This window comes from Momordica charantia (assembly GCF_013281855.1).
Source record: "Momordica charantia cultivar OHB3-1 chromosome 4 unlocalized genomic scaffold, Mcharantia_2.0 BLBB01000004.1, whole genome shotgun sequence".
Taxonomy (NCBI): Eukaryota; Viridiplantae; Streptophyta; class Magnoliopsida; order Cucurbitales; family Cucurbitaceae; genus Momordica; species Momordica charantia.
Genome location: NW_028275162.1, coordinates 28,498,452 through 28,524,785, shown reverse-complemented (window position 1 = coordinate 28,524,785; position 26,334 = coordinate 28,498,452). Strand labels below are relative to the sequence as shown.

Here is a 26,334-nt window from a genome sequence, read left to right as displayed (position 1 = left end):
GCATGTTGGACAAACAACCGTAGGTGCATAAATTTTAGAACCAATCTCTACTGCAATCTCGCAAACAAACCGGTGCTCGTAAATTTACTCACGCAGTATTGGAGTAAAAAATAGATGAGGTAATTCACAGGAAGAAGAGCAAAGCGTAACTTCAAAATTGATTCTATTTCTGAACTTTCTTTTCTAGATCATTTTTCTAGCTTTTTTTTATTTCTAACATTAAAACCTTGTAGTAGTACGCAAAAAAATTCTGTCAAGTATAAAAACAAAACATATTTCAAGTTCAAACATCGGAATATATGTCAAGCAGATATAAAGAGCGGGTATTGGCTCAAAGCGAAGCTGTTATGCGAGAGCATGAACTAATATGAAACTAATGGAGTTTGATGCTCATTTTATTTGAGATAATATCACAAAAAGCAGCTATTGGCACTATCAGATACCAAGATGGTCGCAAGTAGAATCAAAGATTGAATCCAATCTTAAACGCAATCAATTGAAGTATTTGCATGCTTACACCAATGGATTGACAGAACGGGAGACTGTTATTACATCCATGGAGACATAAGTGAATAATGTTACGGATTCAAATTTTGAGAAAAAAAAAAAAGAAGAAAAGGAATAGAAAGAGTTTTAAAGTTACCAGTAGCAAACAATGTATCATCAATCGAAATTCCAGGAACTCCAGACAGCAAATTTATAAATGTAGATCCCAGTGGGAGTAAGTCAAACAAAATTGCGGATTGAAACTAAAACAACTCGATAAAATCCAACAAAAACACAAGAAATTTAACTATTACTGTTCCTAGATCAGTTGCGACTAAATAATAACGATTCTCTTTTATTTAAAAAAGACAAAAACTACTTGGATCTTTGCCTCATCTTTCGGCGCTTCCTCTTCAATCTCCTCATTCTCTTCTTCTTCCACTGGTTAATCGAAACAAAAAGCAAACCAACAAGGAAAAAATCAACACAGAAACAAAGCATACAAATCAAAAAACTTCATTCGGAAACTTCCAAACTGACCTTAGCCCTCATCTTGAAAACCTGTTAACCGATCTGATATGGAACAACAATGGCCTCACGAACGAAGAAAAGGCGGACAATAGGAATCGATGACGTTCTAAATGCTAGGGCTTCGCAATCATATATAGTGACCAAACCCTAATTTAAAGTCGGCTTCAACCCGGATGGGCCACTTGGGCCTTTTTTGGGCCTGATGACCGACCGAAGCGGCCCAAAGCTAAAAAATTGCATACAAAAGAATTAAATGTATTTCTCAAAACTATTTTTCTTCTTCTTTTATTTCTCTCAAAACTATCCTTTAACATACAATTATAGCATAAAATTAGAAGTACAAAACACCAATTTTTAAAAATTTGTAATTTCAATGAATTTTTATTAAAACTAAGTTAAACCAACCAACACCGTAAATATGAGCCTAACTAAGTAGTAAAGGACATATTCTACTTTTCTTCAGGTCGAAGGTTCAAATCCCTATACCCGCACATTAATTTGTTGTATTCATTGGAAGAAAAAAAAAGACAACTTGCCAAGACTATTACTCTTGTCAAAAGGTTCAAACTCTCAAACCTTGTTGAAGTCTAAATTTTTATTTTATTTTATTATTGTTATTATTATTTACTGCTGCTAGATTTGTTGCTGGAAATTGTGTGATAATGCCTACAGATGGTGTTTATAATGTAGTTTGTCTATGGTAATGTAATTTAAAAAATATTCCAACTTTCGGGCTATAGTTAATTTATTATTAATTTTTCTTTTTCTTTTTCTTTTGTGAATATTAGTTAAACTTTAGTTAAATGAATATTTTCGTCTCTATATATTAGACTTTAAAAAAAAACATATATATATTGGACTTGATTTATAAATTTTAATATTCTCATTTTATATATCAATCCAATTTAAAATAACAAACTTAGATTATCGAACATGTCGTTTAGTTAGATAGCATATTTAGTTCGTACATATTTTTATTATTATTTTGTGTTTGGTTTCTATAATTTTTATAATTTAATATTTAAGAATATATTTAGTTCCGGATTTTGAAAAAAAAAATTATAGAAAATATTGAATTTAAAGATAACTTGGAAAAAAAAAATATATTATTTACCAAGCTACGAACCTAAATATTGACTTTTCAAAACTTAGTTTTCCAATCATAGAAATCTCATAAATACATTTTGGAAAAATATTAAATACTCAAACTGTTTTTTTTTTTTTTTGTACTTAAATATTCAAACTATTAGTAGCTAAAGAATAATGACAAATATAACAAAAAGGAAAATGATAGAACATTCACCCGCTACATCTATGATTATGGTAAATTAATAAATAATTAATTACTGGATAGAAAAAAAATATATTAACTACTAATTATTGAAATCTATAATGGCATATGTTTCTAACCAAAACGTCATTATCTTGGCACCCACAATTTTTTTTAGTAGTAGTTAGGATGAATATAAGTCTTTAGCTAAATATTTTACCTAAAAAAAGAAAAAGATACTAATACATAAGCAAATAGAGATTGAAAAATAGTTTTTTTTTAAATAAATTAAATAGCTCATGATACATATGTATCAACCCAACAATAAATACCTAAATATTATTGAAAGCAATTAGGGCGTAGGGAGTCTCAAATTCTGTAAAATGATTCCAAAAACTCATAATTTATGATTCACTAGAACCATGCTCGCTTTGATAATTTATGATTCAATTTTTTGTAGAGCTTCAAATATTAATCTATAATTGTCATTAATATGAAAAAAATTAAATGTTAGAATGAAGCAAACCATTGATTATGGTCATTAATATGAAAAAAATTAAATGTTAGAATGAAGCAAACCATTGATTAATAACAAAATCGTGGAACGGGTAAAAGTGTATATTATCGACACAATCTTTTGGTCGGAGATAATTATTGCATATTTTTTACTAAAGAAATTGATATATGTTTTTAGTAATTGTTGTTTTTTTTTCATGCTTGAGTCCACAATTTCTTTAAAATAAAACAACTTATAAATGTTTTACAAAGAAATTAACTATTGAGTGCCTTTGACTTCATAAAAATCATTCAATCTCGAAAACTATCAAGTTTATTCTTGCTGGTCCCGACCCGTCCATCAACACATATCAAAATGTATATTTTAGTCTCAAATTTTAAAGTGTTTATTACCACTTAGAATATTGGTCTCCGACATGTGCATTTAAGGTAAATATGGATAAGTGAAAATCATTAAAAAAAAAAGGTTAGGATCAAAATTGTCATGTTCCTAAAATTTAGAAATTAAGATAAACATTGTGGGATTGGACGGGACAAAAAAGAAACAAAGCCCAACCTACACAAATTAAGATTATAAAGTTCAAGAACGAAAAATGAAATAAGTTTAAGATGGTCTAAAATGAGATTTAAACCTTAAAAAAAATTATTTTTAATTAAACTCCCAACCCAGATCTTTCTATATATACACACATGCTACAACTCCCTCGTTTACTTTTATTTCTACCAACTCTCTTGTTTATTATTTCACCAATTTCTCTTTACACAAACTCAACCCTAACATTAATTAACTTCTCTTAGATTCTCTCATCAATTTCTCTTTTTTCACACACTTATCTTAGCAATTGTGATCTCTATATATGCATGCATACAGTCTCTTGCATCAATATTTTCTCACACTTATTTTTTTTTCAAATACTAATTTGATATGTAAAACTCCACTCCATAAATCCCAACTAATTAACACTGCTGTAATTGAATATCAAGTTCATTAACATGGAATTAATAAATTTATATTTTTTAACCTAGCTAATTCAAAACATTTCTAACTCATATATCTAGCTCCCATCCTTTTGTTTGTTCTGATTTTGCATTCTAGAATAATTAGAAACTGTTTACAATCAATTTTTGTTTCTCATCTAACCTTTAAAAAGGATTTTTAACCATAATCTAACTTTTAAAAACCCAAAAAAAATGTTTATTTTTAACCATAATCTAGTTCTTATCAAATGGTGAGCGCTAGAAGATTAATTAGTTCGTTGCATGTTGGATTAGTAAAAAGGCAGAAGTTCCCTATACCCTTTTTTACTTTTTGCAGTCCTTTCTGCAGCCATGCATTGACAAATCAAAACCCTAATATTTTTTAAACCCTAATGAAAAAAATAAAAAACTTCATTCACATAATTTCAAGATTATAATCAATCACTGAAGCAAAGTTCCTGAAGGAGTATATTCACTCCCAAGAAATTAAAACAATTTTAATTTTGAAAAACATCCAAAACCACACCATCTAGCTAGCCGCAAAGACTTGGTCATATCATAATAATAAAAACAAAAAAATAAAACCCCTCTAAACATGATATATAGTTAATAATTAATATTACACATCAAATTTATGGAAACATCTAAAAAACAAACTCATGAAATTGAAAATATCAAGTTTTATTGTCAGCGACTGACACTTCCAACAATGGAGAAAGACACAAGTTTGAATATAAGCGAAGCAAAATCGCCTCTATCTTTTTTACTCCATCAAAATTTCAAAATAAGGACAAGAAAAACAGAACAAAAAAGTAACCCTCGTTCTTGTCCAATTTATAAACCCCCACAAGAAAAAACCCAGAAACACCCAAATTCCATCATCTCATGCAAACATTGATCAATCGTGTAAAACCAATGGAGGGAGATGAATAGAGATGATCATGATCGAATTCCCACAGCCTCAAAAGGGATCAAATAGAATAGAATATATATAATGATGATAATTATAATCATATCATAAAATTAATGGCGATATTACGAACCAGCCGTGGGCGTGAGCAGCGGCGCATGCAAGGCAAGAAGGTGGAGAGATCCATTTCACAAGTCGAAGAAGAAGGGATCCGCGTAGTCCCAGAGAGATGGGATACAATCGTCATCATTGACGTCGAGGGGCCAAGCCGGGGGAGATCCGGGCGGTCCGAGGGGGCCCACAACCAGATCTGGATGAACCGGTGCAATTAGGGCCGGGTTCTGAGGTTGAGGGCCGGCCAGGGCGGGATGAAGATGATTAGGGTTTTGGTGGGAGGCTGTGGCGGTGGCGCTAGTGGTGGTAATTTCAGCGTGCTGGTGGTGGTGGAGTGGATATAGATTGAAGGCGGCGGGAGGAGGGGGGTAGATTGGGAAGGGGGAGGGGAGGGAGGAGGCCATGGAGGAGAAGGAGAAGGCGGAGGCGGCGGGGCGGGGGAGGAGAGGGCGGAGGGCGGAGGAGGAGCGGGAGGAGGAGGAGGAGGAGGAGGAGGAGGAAGAGGAGGAATTATTTGGAGAGGAGTGGAGGTTGAGCTGGGCTCTGGAGCCGTAGAGGATGATGGCGGCGCGGTCGTAGGCACGGGCGGCGTCCTCGGCAGTGGAGAAGGTGCCAAGCCACTTGCGGGTGCGCTTACGTGGCTCGCGGATCTCGGCGACCCATTTGCCCCAGCTGCGCTGACGGACGCCACGGTAGCGGAACTTGTTGTTGTCGGGGCCGCCTTTGCCCTTGCGCTTCCGCCCTCCATTGTCGGAACAAGAAGGAGTAGTCGTACAAGGGTTTTGGTTTTGGTTTAATATTGGTAAATTAGGAGGAGGAGGAGGAGAGGGATGATGAGGGTGAGAGGAGGAAGGTGAGTGGTCGTCCATAAAAGAGAAATGAGCGCCTCGTTCAGTGGGAAGAGAGAGAGAGAGAGAGAGGAGTTGAAAACTTGGGGGTTTGTTTCTGCGTTTTTCTGGTGGATGGGATCTCAGTTAATGGTGGAATAGGGCGGTGCTTTTGAGTGCATTTCCTTATATACCCAAAACCATAATTTTAATAATTAAATAAATAACAAAAGAGAAAGAAGCAGAGACTAGCTACGACTAGTAAATAAAGGAAAATAAATACATGTCGTCAGAGGGACTTTTCTTTCAGCCGATTTCTATGAATAGTGAATACCAATACATCTCCTCTCTCACTTTACTTTTGTGTTTTGTCTGACAAACTCGCAACCCACAACACACATTTAAATAACAAATACACTGTTACTAAACGTACACGCTCTCTCATACTTTCATTTTTACTTCTACGTTGTTAGTTGTTACTGTCTTCTTAGATCTTTTATTCGGTTGTCAATTTTATGTTACAAACGGGAAAACAAAAAAGGTTCAAGTTTGGTACTCTCAGTGTGATGTTCCACAAGCACAAGTACACATACGTAACTGCTACTATGTCAAAATAACCGGAACTCTAAAGTTATGTTTAAAATAATTAACCGCTACTACACCTATCAACAATATGCACAATTTTTTTCGGTGACCCATTAATATAGAAACTTCAAAGTTGAAACCACATCCCTTATAATTTGTTTTAAAATTTACAAGGGATGATGAGGTGAGGGGTGAATTTCAATGTTACCAAACAGTCATGAAATGACCAAAAGTTTATCAATGTCGAAATTTGAAGAGTATCATAAGTAACAAAGTAACCGTCTATTAAAACACCATTAACTACACTACCTGTATATTCTGCACCAAATATCTTGATTAGTAACTATACGATCTCCCAACTTATAACGGTAAGTATTCTATAAATACTAGAGGTAACACATCATTCTCAAGTATGCACGAATTTGATTACAACGATTGAGATTGACTTGGACTTTTGAGTGTTCGTTTCTGTTTTGGAGGTCCTAAATCCATTTATTGCGATTAAAAAATAAATTTCGCTTAAAACAAGGAATATAACATAAAAGAGACATTTTAAGCCTGCATCTAACCTAACTATCGTTGAGAAGAAGCTTGTTGAAATCTGATTGAGGAGAGTGTGCAAATAGCGAGGAGGATTCCCAGGTAGACAAGAACAAGTCATAAAAAAGTACAAGAAAATAATTATTATATGCTCCTTTAAATAGTATATCTTGACATACCACAAAAGAAATAAAAAATATATGTTCCAATAAAATGCATACTCGAGAGGATACGAATGATACATTAATAGGAAAATTCTGTGGAGAAGTTTTCGGTGGGGATATACTTTTTTATATATACAAGTGACAAATATCTTTAGGAGCTTAACTCTTTCAGTGATTCCCATTCAACTTTGACTCTAAATTTGACAGTATCAAACAAAACACAAAAGCCATATAATTTCTTTAGTTTAAATTTCCCTAAAAAAATTTGATAGTATCAATTTTTATTGTAAATTTTTAATTTCATCACACTAGACCTTAAACTTAAGATAATTGTTGAAATAAAATAATATTAATCTATTCTTTTTCGAATAATTAAATATTTAATATAGCCATCGACTTGAACTTAGCTCAACTCATCGCTCCAACTAAAATTCTCACGCAATTACTTTACTTATTTTGAAGAATATTTAATATTGCTGATTTCCATAAGTATGTATTCAAAATATAAAAATATTTAATAGGTAAGACTTTATTTGAGGGGAATTGCGATTGCCTATTGAATGCAACATTACGCCATGTAGAAAAAAGTCACCATATTGAACTTCCACAATTTTCAAGCCGACGATCCAATGGCAATGGAAGAAGTTACAAATTTGAGAGTTGATTGTTTTTATTATTCTTGACTTGGAAATTGAAGTATATTTATGGTTTTTTAGTACAATACGTGGGTGAGTGATCAAATTCACGACTTTTTTATTGGAGATACACGTCAATTACCGCTGAAATATATTTAGATTGAAGTATATTTATGGTTTAACTAATAACAATTTTGGTTTTGAAAAATCATGCTACTTATTAGTAATTTTTGTAAGTAGTTTCTAAAAATATTTTCAAAATTATACACTAGTTTTAAACTTAAGGGTCTGATTTATAATTTTTTTAGATTTATGTTTTAAAATTACATGCTAGTAAAAACCTAGGTAAATTTAAAATAATTATAAAAATCTAATTTTGTTTTTGAAAAGTGATCGATAGTAAAAAATATTTTAAAACGTAGTGACTAAGTAGTGATGCCTCTGTCTAAACGTTACTTGAATCTTGAAAAGTGAAAATCGAACAAAGAAGAACTCGTCTCCATTCAAAATTAACTCTCGAACAATATTATGCAGAAAGAAGTTTAATTCTATATCAAATTCATTATAATCATCTTTTTATATATATATTTGACTTTTTTGAAAAATATCGGTAAAGAAGTTATGTGATGTCGTAAAGAGGCAAATTTCAAAATTTGTATTGTAAACTTGTAAGTAAGATGGTGTAGAAATTGCTGGGTGGAGAAGTAATTATTTATTATCCATTTAAGATAAGACTTGAGAGAGAGAGGTTTGCTGATGCTGCCCTTATTGGGCTCTGTCAACGTCTCGTCTTCATCTCTATCAGTATCAATATTATTATTTTTTAAACTCTATTTTTCGTTGTCTGAATTATTCTTCCCCACGTGTATAATTATCTTATTAAAAATTTAATCACTGTTATTTCAATATGTTTCTTAAAAGAAATATTTTTTCACTTAAAAATAGTTAAAGGGATGTTTCATATCGTTTTGATTTTTGAGAAATTTCAATTCATACCATAAACTTAACATCTATTTTTTTTGAAATGTTACAACTTTTCTTATCTTACAAATATAGCATAATTAACATCTATTTTTTAAATATTTTTTGCATGACATTTAATTTTAGTTTAAACTTGATTTGAGTTATTAAAATTTTAATTATCAGCTATATTTTAAAATACATGTTTGCACCTTCATTCATGTAAATACTTCTTTTTATCATCTTTTTTAATGATTTTTTTAAGAATTAACTACTAATATAGTTTTTAAAATTATCCAAAAGCAAGTATACTTCAATATATCTTCAATCTCTGTAGCTCCCAAAATTTATTTGATTAAATAAAAAAATTACAAATAAATTATTTTAAAACCAAAATTTCTTTCACAATTACATGCGTGTATTAATTATTTACTTTAAATGAATAAATATAATTTCATGGAAGAATAACAAAATAAATAAAATTACAATGGGTAACAGACCCCGCCACATTTACAAATATAGCCACGTAAATTCTTTTTACAAATATGATAACTTTAAAGGGTGAATTTTTATACTTATCTACCAGTGATAAACGATAAATTAATAGACATACTAAATTGAGATATTTCGATGAATTTAAAAAAAAAGGAGTTTGTGTTTGTAAATCCTTTTAGCTCTGCGGTATGTTTTGTTATTATTTTTTCGATTAATATTGAAAATTTGACAACCCGCTATTTTTATATTTTAAAATTCTTTTCTATTAATTGTTAAATATAGGTTATTACTAATTGTAACTTTTAATATTTTCTTATCGTAATTGGTAGAGGCGTAGAAATTGGAGGAATATATCTGGTCTGGATGGCTCTCTCTTTAAATTTGTGGATATTTTTGACCATAAAGCTGTTGTTGACTTCATTTACAATTACTGTTCATATACAGAATGTCGGCGGGTTTTATTCAAAATATTTCGTAAATGTGTAAAAAAAACTACCATTTGACCCAAGTCAAACTTTTTTTCATTTTTGTATGTGATATAATGAATTTAATTAAACAAGTCTCTTCAAAATAGCAAAATATTTAAATTTTAGTTTAATCTAATCATTTAATCTTCCTTTTTTTCTTTACAAATCAATTTTTTCAATTTAGTTATTAATATATATCTGCAAATGGTAAGTGAACGATATTGTGCAATTTAATAATTTATATATGTTTTTTTTAATGAAGTGGTTTAAATTTACCATTTTTAAGAGATTTCAAAGATAGATAATAGTCAAGTATTTTTTTTTTGTTAAAATTGGCAAGTTTTAAGATATTTATTTAATGGTCAAGATAATATACACTGGTTTGCTAGAATTGACGAGGTTCATTAATTTGTTAGAGGTTCATTTTCATTACTATTGGCAAAACTTATAGTATGTTCACTTTCATTTGCTTTGGAATTAGGGGTGAATTTAATTAAAGTCTAAATAAAAGCACAAATTACCGTATTTATTTAAGTTTTTGGTCTAATTTAATAAAATTAGAAATTATTTTAGTACATTAGTATTAAGATAAAAATTTAACCTTCAATTTTTAAAAAAGAAGTAGGTATAGACAATTCACACATTGACATATGTATAATGGGAATATACATCTTTGGATGACGCCAGCATCACGAGTACCATCTGCAGCACTCAAGGGACCTGAACAAGAGCAGGTTACCTTGAAAAAATGGATGATTCGTCTTGATAAACTAATTAAAATTTGAAATATTTTATATTTAATAAAATATATTGAGGACATGGAAATATTAAATATAAAATTATAAATAAAAAACAACTAAGAGAAGTCAATCAAATCCAATAAATAAGATACACATAATTTTTTCTGAGAGGAGATTGAAGGTTTGATATTCTACTAAAACAACGAGATCGGCCAAAATCAATAAGCCATAAGAGCCACAACCTTAAGTTAAGTTAAGTGAAGATTAAAAGTTTGATATTCTACTCAAAAAATGAGATTTGGCCAAAACCAATGAGTCAAAAGAGCCACACTCTTAAGTTTATAATAGCTATGAACTACTCATCTAATTGGCAATTTATTTTGAGATGGAACCTATGAATATTAATAACAAGAAGAAGACAAAAGTGAAGTAACAAAAAGGGGAAAGATAAATAATGTTTGGATTTTTTTTTAGCAACATGTGAAGGTGGAAGTTTGAAGGTATGACATCTTGGTTGGAAATATAATCTTGGTTAAAAAATACATTTGATACTTTAAGATGGTAAGAATTTAGTTCCTATCATTAAACATTCCGTTAATATTCAACAAAAATATTATGTGGCTACCACCTAAGATTTATGTGGATAAATTAAAGGGTTATTTGTACAGTATTTAAATCCTTATTAATTTTAAAATATATTGACTAAATCGTCATTTTTAAAGGTTGAAGGACTAAATCATTACTTTAATAAAAATATAAAATTCTAATTATGTTCGGTAAGAGCATGTGGATGTGAGCTATCAATGGTAATGCTAATGGGGGACACCCTCAGTGCCTCGGTACTCTTAACTTCTCAAAACCCCCTCCCCACTTTAGCCCCACATTTATTTATTTATTTTTTCTTCTTTTTCTTTTTAATTTTGAGAGTTGGAGTAGATGAATTAAAATGAGAGTTAAACCGAGAAAGAAGACTTTTACACTAATAGATTAACCACCGATATTTAATGGAATGAATCCGGAGTTCAAAGTTCTTAATTAAAATTTTGCTAAATTTAGAGATTAACCAACCGACCACTATCATTAAATTTACTAATTTTGTAATTGAACTTTTGTTAATGAAAATATTAGGTTTAGTGTAGAATATTTATTGCATTGTTTTGTTTTGTTGCGGATTTGGATTGTAGTTGGTGTTTATCGTATTTCTTTCTTTATTTCAAATCAGTCTTATCCGATTTCGTGAATGGGAAATAAGGCCTGGTCTTGGAGGGCCCAACAAGATTTCGGGCCCAATGTCATTTTCCTGGCCCAATGGTTTATGGTTTCAGACAACAAGTCTCAATCCTATTGTTTCGACCCCGTTTCGTTACTTGTTGCACTTGATGTTTATTATTTCTACTTTTTTTTAAAAATATTCTCAAAATAATTTATAAATTTTAAAAACAATCAAACAAATTTCTTACTTTTGTTATTGTTTTCAATTTATTCCCAAAACATAAATAAAAATATTGTTTTATCTTTTTTAAATGCATGGGTGCGCAACTATATAATTTTACAATTATAAAGAAATAGAAACGAAAGTAAACAAAGCATATGCTCCTCTTTCAAGTTTCATTGAATCTATTCAATCAGCAAACCCATCCCAATTAAAGCCAAGCCATTTACATCCACCCATTTTCCTTTTCTTTTTCCTAATGATGTTGCAGTTTCACATAAACTATGATGCATTATTGATGAATTCTTCAAGATATGAATTTAAAAGAATCATGGAAGGCTAAGAAATAATGCGAGCATGCGTGAAACAAATAATGATAAAACTTTTTTCTCTACCATTTTACCTAAACTAAGACGAGTTTAGTAAAAGAAAAATATTGTTAGCACCTAGCTTACCCCTACTATTGTTCCCTTTTTTTTTAATCTTGAAAAATAAAAAAAAATTCTCTCTTTTATCAATGTAGTTCAAGTTTTTGTTTTTTTTTTTTGAATTCAAGGGGGAGGGAATTCAATCCAAAGATATATATGTTAGCATGCAAATTCTCTGTTTGATTTCAAGTTAAAATGAATTTTAATCTTAATCGCCAATTTTTTAATATATATATATTTTAAAGACATTTGAAAATTATGAAACAAAATATAATAACCAAAAGCTAAGAAGTTATATATTAAAAAGAAAATTCTCCTCTTTGAGAAGGAAAAGTGAAATAATAGATTATCTTCATAATTGTCAACTCTAATTTTTACTAATGAAAAAAAAGGAACCGAACCGTTGAATTGAACATAAAACAAACATAACATCTCTACATAAATATATTATGTATTGTGAGAGATCTTAAGGCGATCAGAAAAATCATATATCATTTAAAACAACAAGGATTACTGATTAAGTTAATGAAAAGGGAACTGTTTTCATATTCAAAGGTTGCATCCAATTCTAATTCTTCACTTTCTACTGCACTTTAGAATCCACAAGAAAGACACAGATAATTAAATGAAAAGGGAAACTGTAAACTTTCTCATTCTTCACTAGACTTCTTCGTTTCATAGCTGATTCTTCATCCTTCAAATTAGAATTCTCTCAATTATAATATAATAGCCAAATGATTTCAATCACCCATCTATGATATTAAAATCCCACGAATTTTCTAATGTTGTATCGAGTAGAGACTAGGACAACCAAATATAAAAAGGAAAAGAAAAATCTCAATGGGAATTGAGTTGGGATTGAATTCTTTATACAGAAACGAAAAGGCAAAAAGAAACTGATCACAGAAACTGAGAGATGAGAAAGTTCAAGCTTTAAATGGATAGGGAAAATGGGTGAAGTCACATAAATACCCCAATTGGGTGATTTCAGATGAACTCTGACTCTGACCAGCGATGCTGAATCCACCATAAGACATATTAACAACACAATCGTCCAAAACACCCGAGGAAGAACAAGAAGCCGAAGAAGAACAAGAGTTGTTATTAGTATTAGAATTATTAGCATAACGAGCGAGACGAGCTCTGGCGAGGGCCAGATCATGCTGAAGCTCCACCATTTTGGTCTGCAACAGAGCAATGGCGCCTATGCAGCCGTAAACAGGGTCCCTCAGCCGCGCCTCTGCCTCATAAGCCAGCGAGTTCACCGTGTCCTCCCTCTGCTCCTCCGGCACCTCCGTCAGGATCTTGCTCACGTTGCTGGCCCCGAACACTTTGTGAACTTTGGCGAATTTCTTTGGCTCGTCGGACCGGAAATACGGCGCGAATATGCAAGTGGCCGTGCATCGTCTCTTCAGCAATTTGCAGGCTGCACAAGAAGATGAAGAGCGTGTCTCATGGCAACCTCTCATCCCTGCTCTGCTGCTTCTTTCATACTACGTCGACTAAAAATAATGTCATCGTCTTTATATAACGCGGAGTGAAGAAGGAAGGAGAGGGGCAATATGTCTTAAATCTTTCAAAGAAATTATATGAAAGTTTGAAGGTGTGGTCCTATATAAAGTGTGATTCTTTGGGCATTAAGTGAGAGATAAGATGATGGTGTGGTTAAGATTAGAATTTAGAATAATAAGGGGGAGATGGGGCCGGAAATGGAATGGAAAATGGGGTTTGAAGAGTAGAGGGGGAGTGAGTAAGTGCAGAATTTAAAGGTTGAAAGAGACAATTCAGAGGGAAAAAGAGGAAACACTTTTAATTGTTTTTCAGAAGTGGGAATTGAAGAACATGGGGTAGCATTATTTGTGTTCCTAAGTTAGGATGAGACATCATGTTTGATACATAAAGTAAGATATAGATGATCTGTCTGAAGAAAGTTTAAAAAAGGGAAAAAAATCCAATGAAAAATAATGTAAAAGAGAGAAAAGAAAAAAAAAACCCCATTCAACCAGAAAGTTGGTTTTCAACTTAATGGTGTGATTTGTGAAAATGATGGTTTCGGAATCTGCAAAGAGAAAAAATGCCCTACCCCTTTAGTACTCTCTAAGTTTTCTTTTGTACATCTCTCATAAAAACCTCTCTCTATTCTCCCTTCATTATTTTTGGTGAAACAACATATTCATATGGTTAATTTCATGTGGGCTTTCTTGAAAGTTAAGGTATTTCCCCACCCAAAAGGCAAGAAGAAGAAGAAGAAGAAGAAGAAGAAGAAGAAGAAGAAGAAGAGTATCAGCTTGATCTGCCATTCTCAATGAAGATAATGAAAAGCTTTCACATTGGTTATAAGGGGATAAAATGAAAACAGCAAGGCTGAAGGAAAAGAACAAGAAAAAGGAAATGAAAGATCAAAAACCATAATTCAACAAGGGGTAATTATGAAGGGATAAAAACAGTCGCATCAAACAAAATGTTGGGGTGGGGATTGGGAAAGAGACAAAGATGATAATGGTATTCACAGAACCCACTTGCTTAAAAATGGTCGTCGTTTTCCTCAAAGCAGAGTTTGAAGAGAGAGAGATAGAGAAGGGGTTTTGTTGCAGTTTAGGCAATGGAAAAAGAGGGAATTTGGAGAAATGATTTTGATTGGCGGAGCTTGGAAAGATGGGCCGGCCCAATAATTATTGAAGATGATAATTTCTCTCTTTTTCTCTCTTCACTCTCAAGTCTCTAACCTTTTATTAAGGTTGAAATTTTGTTGCTCACTTGGTTGGGGATGTTGGACTGTGGTCTCTGTCTTGGAGTAGTTTACTGTAACTCTTCTTTATGGTGCCTTACTCCCCTCCACTAATTTCCAATTCGATCATTAAAGTAGGCCCCATTGTTTGGATTGCATTTGTACGGCTCACAATTCTGTAGGGTCCTTAATAATTAATAATGGAGAGAGAGAGAGAGAGAGCAGTGAAATTGTGCTTCACATGGGCCTGAGTTTATCAATATTGGGCTGGTTGTGACAGATCTGACCCTAATAGTAAGCAATTGGGCTTTTCTCATGAAGCCCACATTGAGAATAGTCAACCCACTTGCATATAGATCCAGGGAGAAGTTCCAGTCTAGTGGCTAGAAAGGTTTGATTCAGTAGTGACTTTTCTTTTTTCCAATGAGAGAGAACTTGTACCCTTTTAGAAGAACCAAAAGCTAAAGAGGTAACATGAGCAAATCATAATTATTTTCATTATTCAATCTCGTAGAAAAATATAACTAAGAAAAAGGCATGTTTGCCAATGTTCCTGACCTTGACAAAAATCAAAGGAATGATCAGTAATATGTCTTATTTATCAAGAGAAGTAAGCAATGGCCATCAAAATCAGCACTGCATATGGGGAAATGGTAAAAAAAACCAGTGATGACCATTCAGAACAAGCAAGAGAAAAATGGAAGCAATTTGAATTGTTAATTGCAGTCATGCTTTGGACTATATATCTGAAATTCCAAATAGATTATAAAAAAAGGGGCTGACCCATTTTTTTGTTCTTAGAAAATGACCATCGTTTGGGGATCTTATGAGCTAAGTTTTCAATACTCCCTATTAAGAAACTTCCAAAAACACAGAGTTGAATATTTGCAAGACGACTTTGAGAGGAGACTGCCCACAAAGTTTGACGAGGTTAACTTGATGCAACTGTTGCATAGGCTTCAAATATAAAATTAATTTGGGATCTGACTATTTTGAGGAGGCAGGAGATTGCTCCAAGTGGCAGCAACCCAGAAGTTCTCCTATTGTCCATACTCTGCCAGACAAACAGAAACTGCCAAAACCCCCCCCTTCCAATTGGTATTGTATCTTTTCTCTTTCCCAATGAAATCAGATTGAAATTTTTCAAATGAATATTTTATTTTTCACGTTTGAAGGAGTTTTGAAGTTTTCCTCCTAGTAATCTATGTCTGACATGATGTAGTGTTGATAAAAACTATGAACAGAGTCTATCCATGGAGTGAGAATGGCCATGGATGTTGCTCTTTCCCCAGTGATGGCAGCTTCAGGCTTTTTGCCTTCTGGGTCTCTGCTGCAATCACTGATTCTCCTATCCAATGAAGTTGCTTCTGAGGAGAAGGCTCCTTTTGTACAGGCTAGGATTCTCTCAACCATGAGAAGAAGAATCAAGCTTCTTGCTTTCTTATTTGAAGAGGTTCAGGAATCAAATTGTCAACTTCCTCCATCTTCCATTCTCTGTCTCACTGAACTCTTTTCGGTAATCCGAAGAGTTAAGATTCTGACACAAGACTGTGAGGAAGGAAGCTGTCTGTGGAGCTTACTACAGACTCAGTTCATTTCCAATCAGTTCTATCTGCTAGTGAAGGAGATTGGGAGGGTACTTGATATATTACCTCTCAGCTTGCTTAAATTAACAGATGATACAAGAGAACAGGTGGAGCTTCTTCACAGTCAAGCTAAGCGATTGGAGTTTTCAGCCGATCCACGAGAGCTTCGGAGAAGAGAAGAGCTTCTTCAACTAATGAACAACAAGGACAGAAACTACAAGAACAAAGGTTTGGCAGAAGTGGGAAAAGTCAAGGAGATTTTCAATAGTGTTGGGCTGAGAAGCCTAGTGGACTGTGATGAAGAAATTTCAAAACTAGAGGCAGAAGCTCTGAAGCAAGCAGGAACAGGTGGATTAATTGTGGTTTCAAATATAAATAATATCATTTCCCTAGTTATGCATGCCAAATCAGTGATCTTCAGTACGAAAGAAAATGAGAATGCTGGAGAAAAATTCAACTTACAGTTTCAACACTCACACAAGCATTTAGATCAGTCATCTTCTTCCCAATCGTTGGTTCCAATTCCAGACGATTTTCGATGCCCCATTTCACTAGATTTGATGAGAGACCCTGTAATTGTATCATCGGGTCATACTTATGATCGTAATTCGATAGCCCAATGGATTGACTCAGGGCATCATGTATGTCCCAAGAGTAACCAGAGGCTAATTCATATGGCCCTCATACCAAATTATGCACTCAAAAGTTTGATGCAACAGTGGTGCCATGAAAACAACGTTAATTTGAATGAATCAACAAAACCATTTTCTTACTCTGATCTGGAAAGAAGCAACAGCAAAAGATACCTTTCAGAGGAGCCGGTCGATCACATTTCCGTGTCCAAAGCAGCTTCCGACGCCGTCAAAATGACAGCCGAGTTTCTGGTGGGAAAACTTGCAACTGGGTCACCAGAAATTCAAAGACAAGCGGCGTATGAACTCCGGTTACTAGCAAAAACAGGAATGGATAACCGACGGATAATTGCAGAGGCAGGAGCGATACCATTTCTAGTGACATTGTTGAAATCCGGCGATCCAAGGATCGAAGAAAATGCTGTGACTGCATTGTTCAACCTCGCAATCTTCAACAACAACAAGATCCTGATAGTGGCAGCGGGGGCAATAGACAACATAACACACATCTTAGAATCGGGGAAAACAATGGAAGCAAGAGAAAATGCGGCAGCAACAATATTTAGCCTAACCATGGTGGATGAGTTTAAAGTAACAATAGGAGCGAGTCCGAAAGCCATACCAGCACTGGTGAGGCTACTGAAAGAAGGCAATTCAGCTGGGAAACGAGACGCCGCCACCGCACTTTGCAATCTAGGCCTTTACAATGCGAACAAAGCCAGTATTGTAGTCGCTGGGGCAGTGCCATTACTGATCAACTTGCTGACGGATGACAAGGCAGGCATCACAGATGACGCCTTGCAGGCGCTCTCTCTGGTTTTGGGTTGCTCTGAAGGGCTGCAGGAGATAAGAAAGAGCAGAGTTTTGGTGCCCCTGCTCATTGATCTTTTAAGATTTGGATCTCCAAAAGGGAAAGAGAGTTCAATTACACTCTTATTGGGGCTCTGCAAAGATGGAGGAGAGGAAGTTGCGAGGCGTCTGTTGATAAATCCTCGAAGTATCCCTTCTCTGCAGAGCTTGGCAGCAGATGGATCACTGAAGGCTCGAAGGAAAGCTGATGCATTGCTTAGACTGCTTAACAGATGCTGCTTTCAATCTCAGCCATGTTGAATGGGACAATGTAGATAAAATACTGCAGAAGTAAATATTTGTGCAAACTCTAAAGATGAATTTACAGGTTTTTTTGGTTTGTTGATTGAAAGATTGACCTCACCAATAAATCTTCTTTTTACCTCTCCTTTTTTCACCTCCTTCCATTGAGAAGGTTGCGAACAAATTTTGTTAGCTTTCTTTCTTTACTCCGTGTTTCAGCCCATGATCTTCTCATCAAGTTGTGGACCACTTTCTAGCTACTTTTAGAAACCATGGGTGTTCTTTTAGCTGGTTCCTCGTGAAGCTCCGTTTTCAACTGCTGTTTTCTCTACGATGAAAAATGAAAGTGTAACGCAAGATTTCCATAAATTTGGGGGAAGAGACGAGATGAGGAGAAAGGATAAGCAGCAGCTTAACAAGAACTTATAATTGAACACGCCTGGACTAAGAGAAGAGGCCACATTATGAGTTTCTTAATGAACTACATATACTTTTGAAGTATGTTAGCAGATAATTGCAAGTTCAACACAAATACTTGAATAATTCATGAAGAATGGAGCTTTCAATTTCATCATGGAATCCGATGCAAACAACTTCATTACTCAACATCTATATCTTTACATTTAATTTACAGGAATATACAAAAAAAATTGGAGATTTTTTTGGGGGTGGGGGTGTGGAAGAATGAAAGTGGTTAACTTCTGTTTAACCAAACCAATCTGCACAGCTTGATTATTCTGAAGACCATCTGTGAACAAGCATTCACAAAGGGCATAGTGAAGTTATTTCATCGGCAACCTATAGCTCCACATAATCCAGCTTGATATGAGAATCCTGTATTTTGTAGTTCCAGCACCAAGTTCCGGTATCCACCTTATCAAGCTCAATGGGATCTAACTGAGCTTCAAAACCTGAATAGTTGGAAAAATCAAGAATGAGCATGATATTGCGTACCCAACTTATGAAAAAGGTGACATCTAATGCATCTCTTTCGCTTTATTCTTAAGAGTGAAAAAACAGCTATTTGCGAAAAATTACAAAGCTAATAGAATCCACCTGAAGTTCCTGGTGCTATTTTCAGTTTGTAGCCATCTGGAACTTCAAATACATGATTACCCTGCAGAACATGAACATGAAAATTCAAAATGTGCTTGGTATTTAACTTCAACCACTCTGGTTCATTTTAAATGATCCGATATTCACGTTTGACAGTCACTAAAGTAGACGGCTGGATTATTCAATCTATAGAAAGTTCTCTGAATCTTGTATGGGTTTGTAATCAGGTCTTAGTAAACGCCCAGTTCCTCCAATAAGTAATTTTGTCAGTTCTACAGTTTATGAGAATGAAATGTTGTAATTCATATAGAACCAAACCTGTAAAACAACATTCATGGCCTCAAATTCAGCATTTCCATGCAAAATGATCTTGCATCCCTCAGACCGCTGCACCTCGAGCTTCCAGTAAATATTGTCTTCAGCATTCCAGACAATTCCTTTATTCAGCACCTTGACATTCTCCAATTTACATCTTCCACACCTAACCAGATGAACACGCTCAGAACCAAAACAATAATTGTCAAACAAAATAAATTTTAGTGCAAAAAGCATAAAGACCTTTGTCCATAGTGGATTAATGATTCACCGTTTTCATCAATCTTCAATGAGCCCATGACATTTTCAGCCAGTACAATCAGACTCCCATCAAGCTGGAACCGGAGGAACTAGATCAGCTTCATTAATTCACTTCGCAAGTGCATGTTCTTGGTGTGCAAGAACATATGTTAGACTTGTGTAGGGACAATCCGTCCCCAGCTAGATTTGAGTATCATACCTGAACATTCCTCCACAGGAACTCCGCAACCTCAACTTGCAATTCAGAGCCCTCTGATATTGAACCTCCAGAGAACTGAGACATGATATATCGTATAATGGTTACAACTACCTGTGAAATATGCAACTGAAAACTATATCTACCCAAACCAGGTAAGATCATTTACATATCTCAATAGTACTATAATTTCACAAACATAAAACTACACTTAGAACTGCAGGTAAACCTCAAAATTACAGTTGAGGGCAAAGTATAAGTAGGCGATATCATTACAGGGAGAGAGTAGGGATACACTCATAGACAATGATGTTAGTAATAATCGAAAACTGGAAACATACCTTCTGTCTAGCAACCTCCCAAAGTGGGCCAAGTGCAGGATGTAGAAGGATGAGATATGGTGGCCCAGAATCAACATATTTGTTGTTACCTTCAACCTGCAATAAGAAAATTAGTTAATCAAGAACAGAAATAGGAGAAGGTATTCAAACCTTGCAAGCAGAAAGAAAGAGTAACGAAATTTTAGGGTATATTTAGAAGACATGTTTAAAAGTAGTGACAATTTTTTTTTATGGAGAGAACTTGATAAAATTTACTGTTATTATTAATTATTTTTTTCTAAACTAATAAATGAAAACACAAGAGAAAAAGATATCTTTCTTAATCATTTTTAAAAGTAGAAAACAGTTTTTAAAGGTTAATCTACAAAATTAAGAGTACATCCTAATACCCACAGTAAAATACTGTTCGCTAGTTTGAAATTAATATGACATACCACAGGAAGTTCAATATTACATGGTGATAGAAGATCACGTGCATTTCTCAAGATATCCAAAAGCGAACCATCTGGAGTCTGCACAAATTAAAAAATTCAGCATGTGAATTATAGAGAGAGAGCGAACATCAGGTTCAATCATTTATCTCTTAGGAAATTTCAAACATATTTCATGCCACTCTCCCCCAGGAATATTCAGAACTTGGTTACACAGATTAGGATATCAAGAGTTGTCCAGGTACACACTATTGCATGAAGAGTTAATCATCTAGCAGGAAACTTTCAATCTAATCTCAATGTTAAAAAGATCATCACATAAACAACCAACTAATTTTTTTTTTTTGGATAAGAAACTTTCATTACCTGGTGTAGAAATGAAAGTTTTTTGGATAAACAACCAACTAGAAAGTATTACCTGGTGTAGGGACGCACTGTCCTGCTTTCTTTTCCTTTTAGCCGAGGATGTGACCCTTCTTCGCTCATTGTACACAATGAAAGTCCCCAGTATGTCTGGTGATATATGCCCATATCATGAATGAAAATGACAGACGATAGATAATGATGTTTACATTTACAATCAAACAAAAAGGTAGCATCAATACCTTCTACATCGTTATAACATCGAGATGAACTTGTTTTAAAGAAGCTATCAGCAATGTTTTGCATTGTGCATTCTAGTCGACCTCCAGGAACACTATTACGGTGCACAAAAGAGAAATGAGTTTATCATGAAGATGGAATGATGCAATCATTGCATAAAGTAATTCTGACATTAAAACTTTGCAGTTTACATTTGATCAAGTAAAATATGTCAAGTAACAACTTAAGAACCAACAATTCGTTGAATCACATACCTATGCTTTCTTCCAAAATGGTCAAGATATGTAACAGGCTTTTTTAAATTTAGCACCATTCCTGGCAAACTCTTTTCACTATTAGTTGACACCACAGACTCCACAGAATGTAAATCCACGTATAAGATGTTTGTATTGGCAGGGAATGGCTCCTGCAGACTAGAACAAATAAACAAGGTTAGCTTATTCTGACCTATACATTATTTCGTTAAGAGATAACCAAAGAACTAATATCAAGCGCAAGCTCCAATGTAGAACAATGGCCACCAAAATGTTGACATCATGGGTGCATCATTGAGGACTTCCAAATTGATAATTAATAATATCTTTGAGACTTAAAAGAAATTGAGAATATGACACACTGCCAGAGGGTGTTGAAATTATTCACTTGGTGACCAATTCTTTGCAGTAAATTCTTTAAAATTTCCAAAGAATTATATACTTACACACAAGGATTGTAGTCTTCTGCTCAGTTACCCCTCCCCCATAAAAATGTTAAATTAATAAAATTGAATTAGACTAAAAGATCAAAAAGATTTGAACAGATAGAAGATATCCACCTGACTGTGGAACTAGGTCCTTCTGTGATCCCATACTTGTCAAACTCAGTGTACTCAATGCATGACAAACCGTATTCCCACATCCCATCAAGATTCTTCTTCTCAATCAGAACATTGATTCCTTCTGTAGCGCCTGCAGTCCTCTTACAAGATGCAAAGCCTAGTTTCTGCAACCCATAAAATTTTGATGATCAGGATATGAAGAAATGGACCAGGTCTCAATTCCATATAAGTTCAATCTAATGAAGGGTACAATTTTCCAAGAAGTTAATAATCAATAAGTTTGGGGAGAAAAAAAATATTCAGGTTTATAAAACAATGTTCGAGAAGATATTAGGAGACGTAAATTTCATTCTTTCTCAGCACTGTAGATTAATGATAATTGATAACCATACATTATCTTAGAGATAACTGATTGTGCATTATGCATAATGTCATATATAGTTAAAAGACAGTTAAAGAATTCCAACATTTATGAGTATGATAACTAGACAATTCAAAGAATTAGCACTTAGAATTGCAGAACTAAAATCACGTTTGAGATGCGTTAATGCAAGTCTATAGATATCAAACTTATATACAGAATCCAACGGTGCAAATTCATGCACCATATTGTGCATACAACTTATGCTATGAGGTGACATCAAAAGCCATCCACAGGCTTTAATAGGCCAACAGAGTAGCACCACCTTGCATAGAAATGAAGTTTTGAGCGAAAAGTTGAGGCTAATCCTCTAGCAAGTATCTTATTAGGACATGATCGTAAGCTCCACATCAAACACAGTTGACTACCACTCGCAAAACTGGAATGAGAAGTATATTTGTTGTTCTAGCTTCAAGCTTACCTTTTTGTTCCGCAATCCAATTCCAGACAAGGCCAATAGGGTCAGATCTGTAGCTGCCACGACATTACTACAAGGTCATTAGAGTCTACATCAAGTATAAGGCACCAGTTATACATAATTAAGTAATTTAACTCACAATAACTATATCTTACCTTACTTGCCTAACCGTAGCACCTTTTCTTCCATGATCATAAAACCACTTGAAGATACCTTTATCACGTGCAAGCTTCCATATAACACCATGACCACCAGGCTTGCATATAGGAGCAAAAGGTTTTGTAACTAACCATAATCCATCATCTGCACCAATGGCAGGAACCAGAGGCTGCAAACATGCAGTAAACAAGAAATGTAAGAGTTAACGACCTTTAGAATTTCAAAAATAAAAGGAAATTAAAAGTGAGAAATTTGATCTTTCCACATTAGAATTAGTATGACTTTTATCTGAAAATTTCTCATAAATAAACCTGTTCAAAGAGTTGGAAATTTGACCGACCCCTTCCAAACCATCCAAGTCTTTCACAAAGAGACATGATCCTTTTGTGGTTATTCTTTGCTGAACTTGTCATGATTGCGACAGGTGTAATACATTGCTTCCCATAGATCTTGTTGTACAAGAATTCTCTAGCCTTGGATAAAAAAGTTGAAAAATTAAATGCATATGAATCCGATCATTTCCAATCAATCATTAAATGCCTATTAATTATTTGAATCAATCAGACCAGATACCTGAAGATCTCTTATAAGACCTTCCAATAAAGTCCTACCACAATAAGAAAGCATTGCAGCAGGAAGACACTCTCCTGTTTCAGGATCTACCAAACCAAGCCTATCAGCAGCACCTCCCAAAGGATAAATCTCACCCAACTCGGGTAAACTCTGAAAAGGAATAAAATCTTATAAAATACAGTTCAATATATTTCGTTTATTATTTTTGTCTTAAAAACTATTGCCCCAGCTGTTAACCTCAATTCCCCACAATGCTGCTTGAGATGCATAATCTATATTTTGAGAAAGATCAGGTCCATTGGGTGAATGAATCTCCAAAAATTCACATTCCATTGCTTGATTTTTTTGTCCAGACCAATTCTTTGGATATCTTTCAGGTTTTGAACAGGTAAGAAGCTCTAGAACTTTAATCTGATACCTGCATAAGAGCATTCATTTCAAAATAGTGATTTATATCTGCCAAGTTATTTTGACATTGCAACAGTATTAGAAATTCTTCCCTGGCTAATGCGCATTCAATTTCTCCCAATATTTTTCAGCAATAACTAAAGGTTTAGCTCCAACATTGTGATGAGTACATCTTTAATGAGCTCCAATATTGAAAATTCAAGAAGAACAAACCATTTAAAAGATATTTATTCTTATCTAGGCCTGAACACCATTTTTTTTTCTTTTAATGAAAGATCACTATTTGAACAGGACTATTAATGAATGGAAGAAAGGCAAACCACCAGTTCCGTGATTTCAATCTAATTGACACGAGTCTAAAAAGAACTGCAATTTTAATCCATCCTTCATGAACCGGTGACGGCCAAAACTTGGAATGATAAAATGTAAATTTCACATGTAAAGCAGAAAAAATCGGTAGGCTTGACGAGCATATATTGGAACAGGACAGCTGTAGTTGAAGTAAATTAGGCCATAATTGAGAACTCACCCGATGATTCCTCCAATGCAATCGTAAAATTTTTCGATTTCTCCTAAATCCATCAAGAGCTTCTTCAAGTCCCTAAACTCTTCCTCCTCCATAACCGTTTCCCCCTTCCCATAGCTCTCACCACCACCATTGCCATTTACATCCAACTTCTCAATCATGTCCACCAAAGAATAAAGCGCATGCTTCACCACACCCCTCGCCGTCTCAAATTCACCCTCCACAGACTCAATCCCTAAACTAAGCACGTGTTCTTGCCCCGCCGCAACCAAACATTTGAGCAAGAAACACTCGTAGAGTTCCAAATTGAGCGCAGGAAAAACCCTATAGAACCAGTTTCGGCGGGAATTGAAGAATTGTTTCACTCTGGAATCACGGTCAATCACTTTCAACTTCTCCTTGACGCTCTTCCGAGCAGAGAGCTTAGCACAAAGAGTTCTCAGCCGAAGAATCTCCTGTTGGAAACCATATTCCGGAGCTGGTGGCGCGTACTCAAGCGGAGCTGTGGAGACCCGAGGTATATGCAGGGAACGAGAAGAGGAAGAAGCAGCAGCATAGGAAGAAGACGAAGAGAAGTGAGAGGAAGGGAGAGAGAGGAGAGGTCTAGTGAGGCAAGGTGGAAAATACAAGGTTTTGGAAGTGAAGGAGAGAGGGAAATGGTGGTTATGGTGAAGCACAGGCGTCGCCTGCGCCATTGTTGACAGCAGAGAGAGGGAGTGTGAGAATTTTGCAGAGGGAACTGAAATTAAAATTGAAAATGGAGAAGGGATAAGAAAAAGATGCGAGAGGCATATGCTTGGGTTGAAGGAGATGGGAGAAAAAGGGGAGAGAAGCTGTAACCGCCAACAATATCTGGTTGGGGTTGAGGAGTGAAGAAGAGCAACTGAGGTGGCGCCAAACAATGGACCTACTTGTCAATGTGCTCTCTCTAGATCCGTCCGTCCACATATATGGGATCTTTTAGGAAACAAAATGTAACACGTTTTTTACATACCCTAATCCGTGTAGTTCATTAATTTTTTTTTTATTATTTTTTTTAAATGTTTCATTTAGTCAATATTAAGGATGGCAGAAAAAAATCCGTGGAATCCAATCTCCACGGATACCCAACCCAATCACGGTCAAACCAAGTATTCTTAGTTGGACTTGGGATCTCTATTTACTGCCATCGAGTAGGGGTTTTTAAAAATATTTATAAACTTTCTAAAAAATATTAAAAATAAAAAAATAAAAATAAATATATATCAAGGACGAGGAACCCATCCTTGATTAGGGAATCCCGTCCGGTCCTCGCCCCAAGAATTTCGGGGACGAGAAGGGGGATGAGGGAAAAAATCCACAACGGAACGGGGATGGGGATGGCCCCCCCGATCCCACCTCACTCCGTTGCCATCTCTAGTCAATATAACTTAGAAAATATTCCGGTTAATTATTGTACTTTTGAAATATTTGTTTGGATGTTTATGTTTATACCTCTAAAAAGTGATCCCATAACTCATATTATCGGGTATTCTCGTTATCGCTTTTCCTCTAAGATTCTCTCTCTTTCATTACATCATTAATTCAATCTATAACTACTTTTTTCTCCTACTATTGTTGTCTTTTTTTTTTCATTTTTATTGTTAATCTCTCTACTTTTTAGATAGACCTAAATTATTAAATGTACCATAACTTATTCGTTTAAGTTTTTGGG

At 34.5% G+C, this 26,334-nt stretch overlaps 4 protein-coding genes across 5 annotated transcripts; 1 reads left to right on the top strand and 3 right to left on the bottom strand.

Moving 5' to 3' along the window:
* Positions 1-663: 663 nt before the first annotated feature.
* On the bottom strand, positions 664-5,778 carry ABI4 (Integrase-type DNA-binding superfamily protein). Its single transcript, XM_088123122.1, has 3 exons — positions 4,825-5,778; positions 1,027-1,243; positions 664-927 (listed from the first exon to the last, which is right to left on the bottom strand). The coding sequence occupies exon 1, from the start codon at positions 5,672-5,674 to the stop codon at positions 4,880-4,882; it is 795 nt and encodes a 264-aa protein (XP_087979248.1). The 5' UTR covers positions 5,675-5,778; the 3' UTR covers positions 664-927; positions 1,027-1,243; positions 4,825-4,879.
* A 7,035-nt stretch (positions 5,779-12,813) lies between these two features.
* Positions 12,814-15,386, bottom strand: LOC111006205 (LOB domain-containing protein 21). Its single transcript, XM_088123123.1, has one exon. It carries the CDS (start codon positions 13,545-13,547, stop codon positions 13,005-13,007), a length of 543 nt encoding a protein of 180 aa, XP_087979249.1. The 5' UTR covers positions 13,548-15,386; the 3' UTR covers positions 12,814-13,004.
* An 18-nt stretch (positions 15,387-15,404) lies between these two features.
* On the top strand, positions 15,405-18,157 carry LOC111006204 (U-box domain-containing protein 1-like). The gene has a single exon (XM_022277987.2). It carries the CDS (start codon positions 16,071-16,073, stop codon positions 18,132-18,134), a length of 2,064 nt encoding a protein of 687 aa, XP_022133679.1. The 5' UTR covers positions 15,405-16,070; the 3' UTR covers positions 18,135-18,157.
* A 494-nt stretch (positions 18,158-18,651) lies between these two features.
* Positions 18,652-25,537, bottom strand: UGP3 (UDP-glucose pyrophosphorylase 3). Of its 2 annotated transcripts, none has more exons than XM_088123121.1 (17): positions 24,645-25,537; positions 23,945-24,125; positions 23,708-23,857; positions 23,446-23,607; positions 23,131-23,303; positions 22,979-23,045; positions 22,134-22,300; positions 21,574-21,732; positions 21,322-21,413; positions 21,135-21,229; positions 20,720-20,797; positions 20,286-20,381; positions 19,948-20,022; positions 19,731-19,837; positions 19,491-19,653; positions 19,173-19,233; positions 18,652-19,027 (listed from the first exon to the last, which is right to left on the bottom strand). In XM_088123121.1, the coding sequence occupies exons 1-17, from the start codon at positions 25,334-25,336 to the stop codon at positions 18,915-18,917; spliced, it is 2,631 nt and encodes an 876-aa protein (XP_087979247.1). In that variant the 5' UTR covers positions 25,337-25,537; the 3' UTR covers positions 18,652-18,914. The 2 variants fall into 2 exon arrangements, with proteins under 2 accessions (XP_087979247.1, XP_022133677.1); XM_022277985.2 differs by having other exon boundaries at positions 19,731-19,822; positions 24,645-25,535.
* Positions 25,538-26,334: the final 797 nt, after the last annotated feature.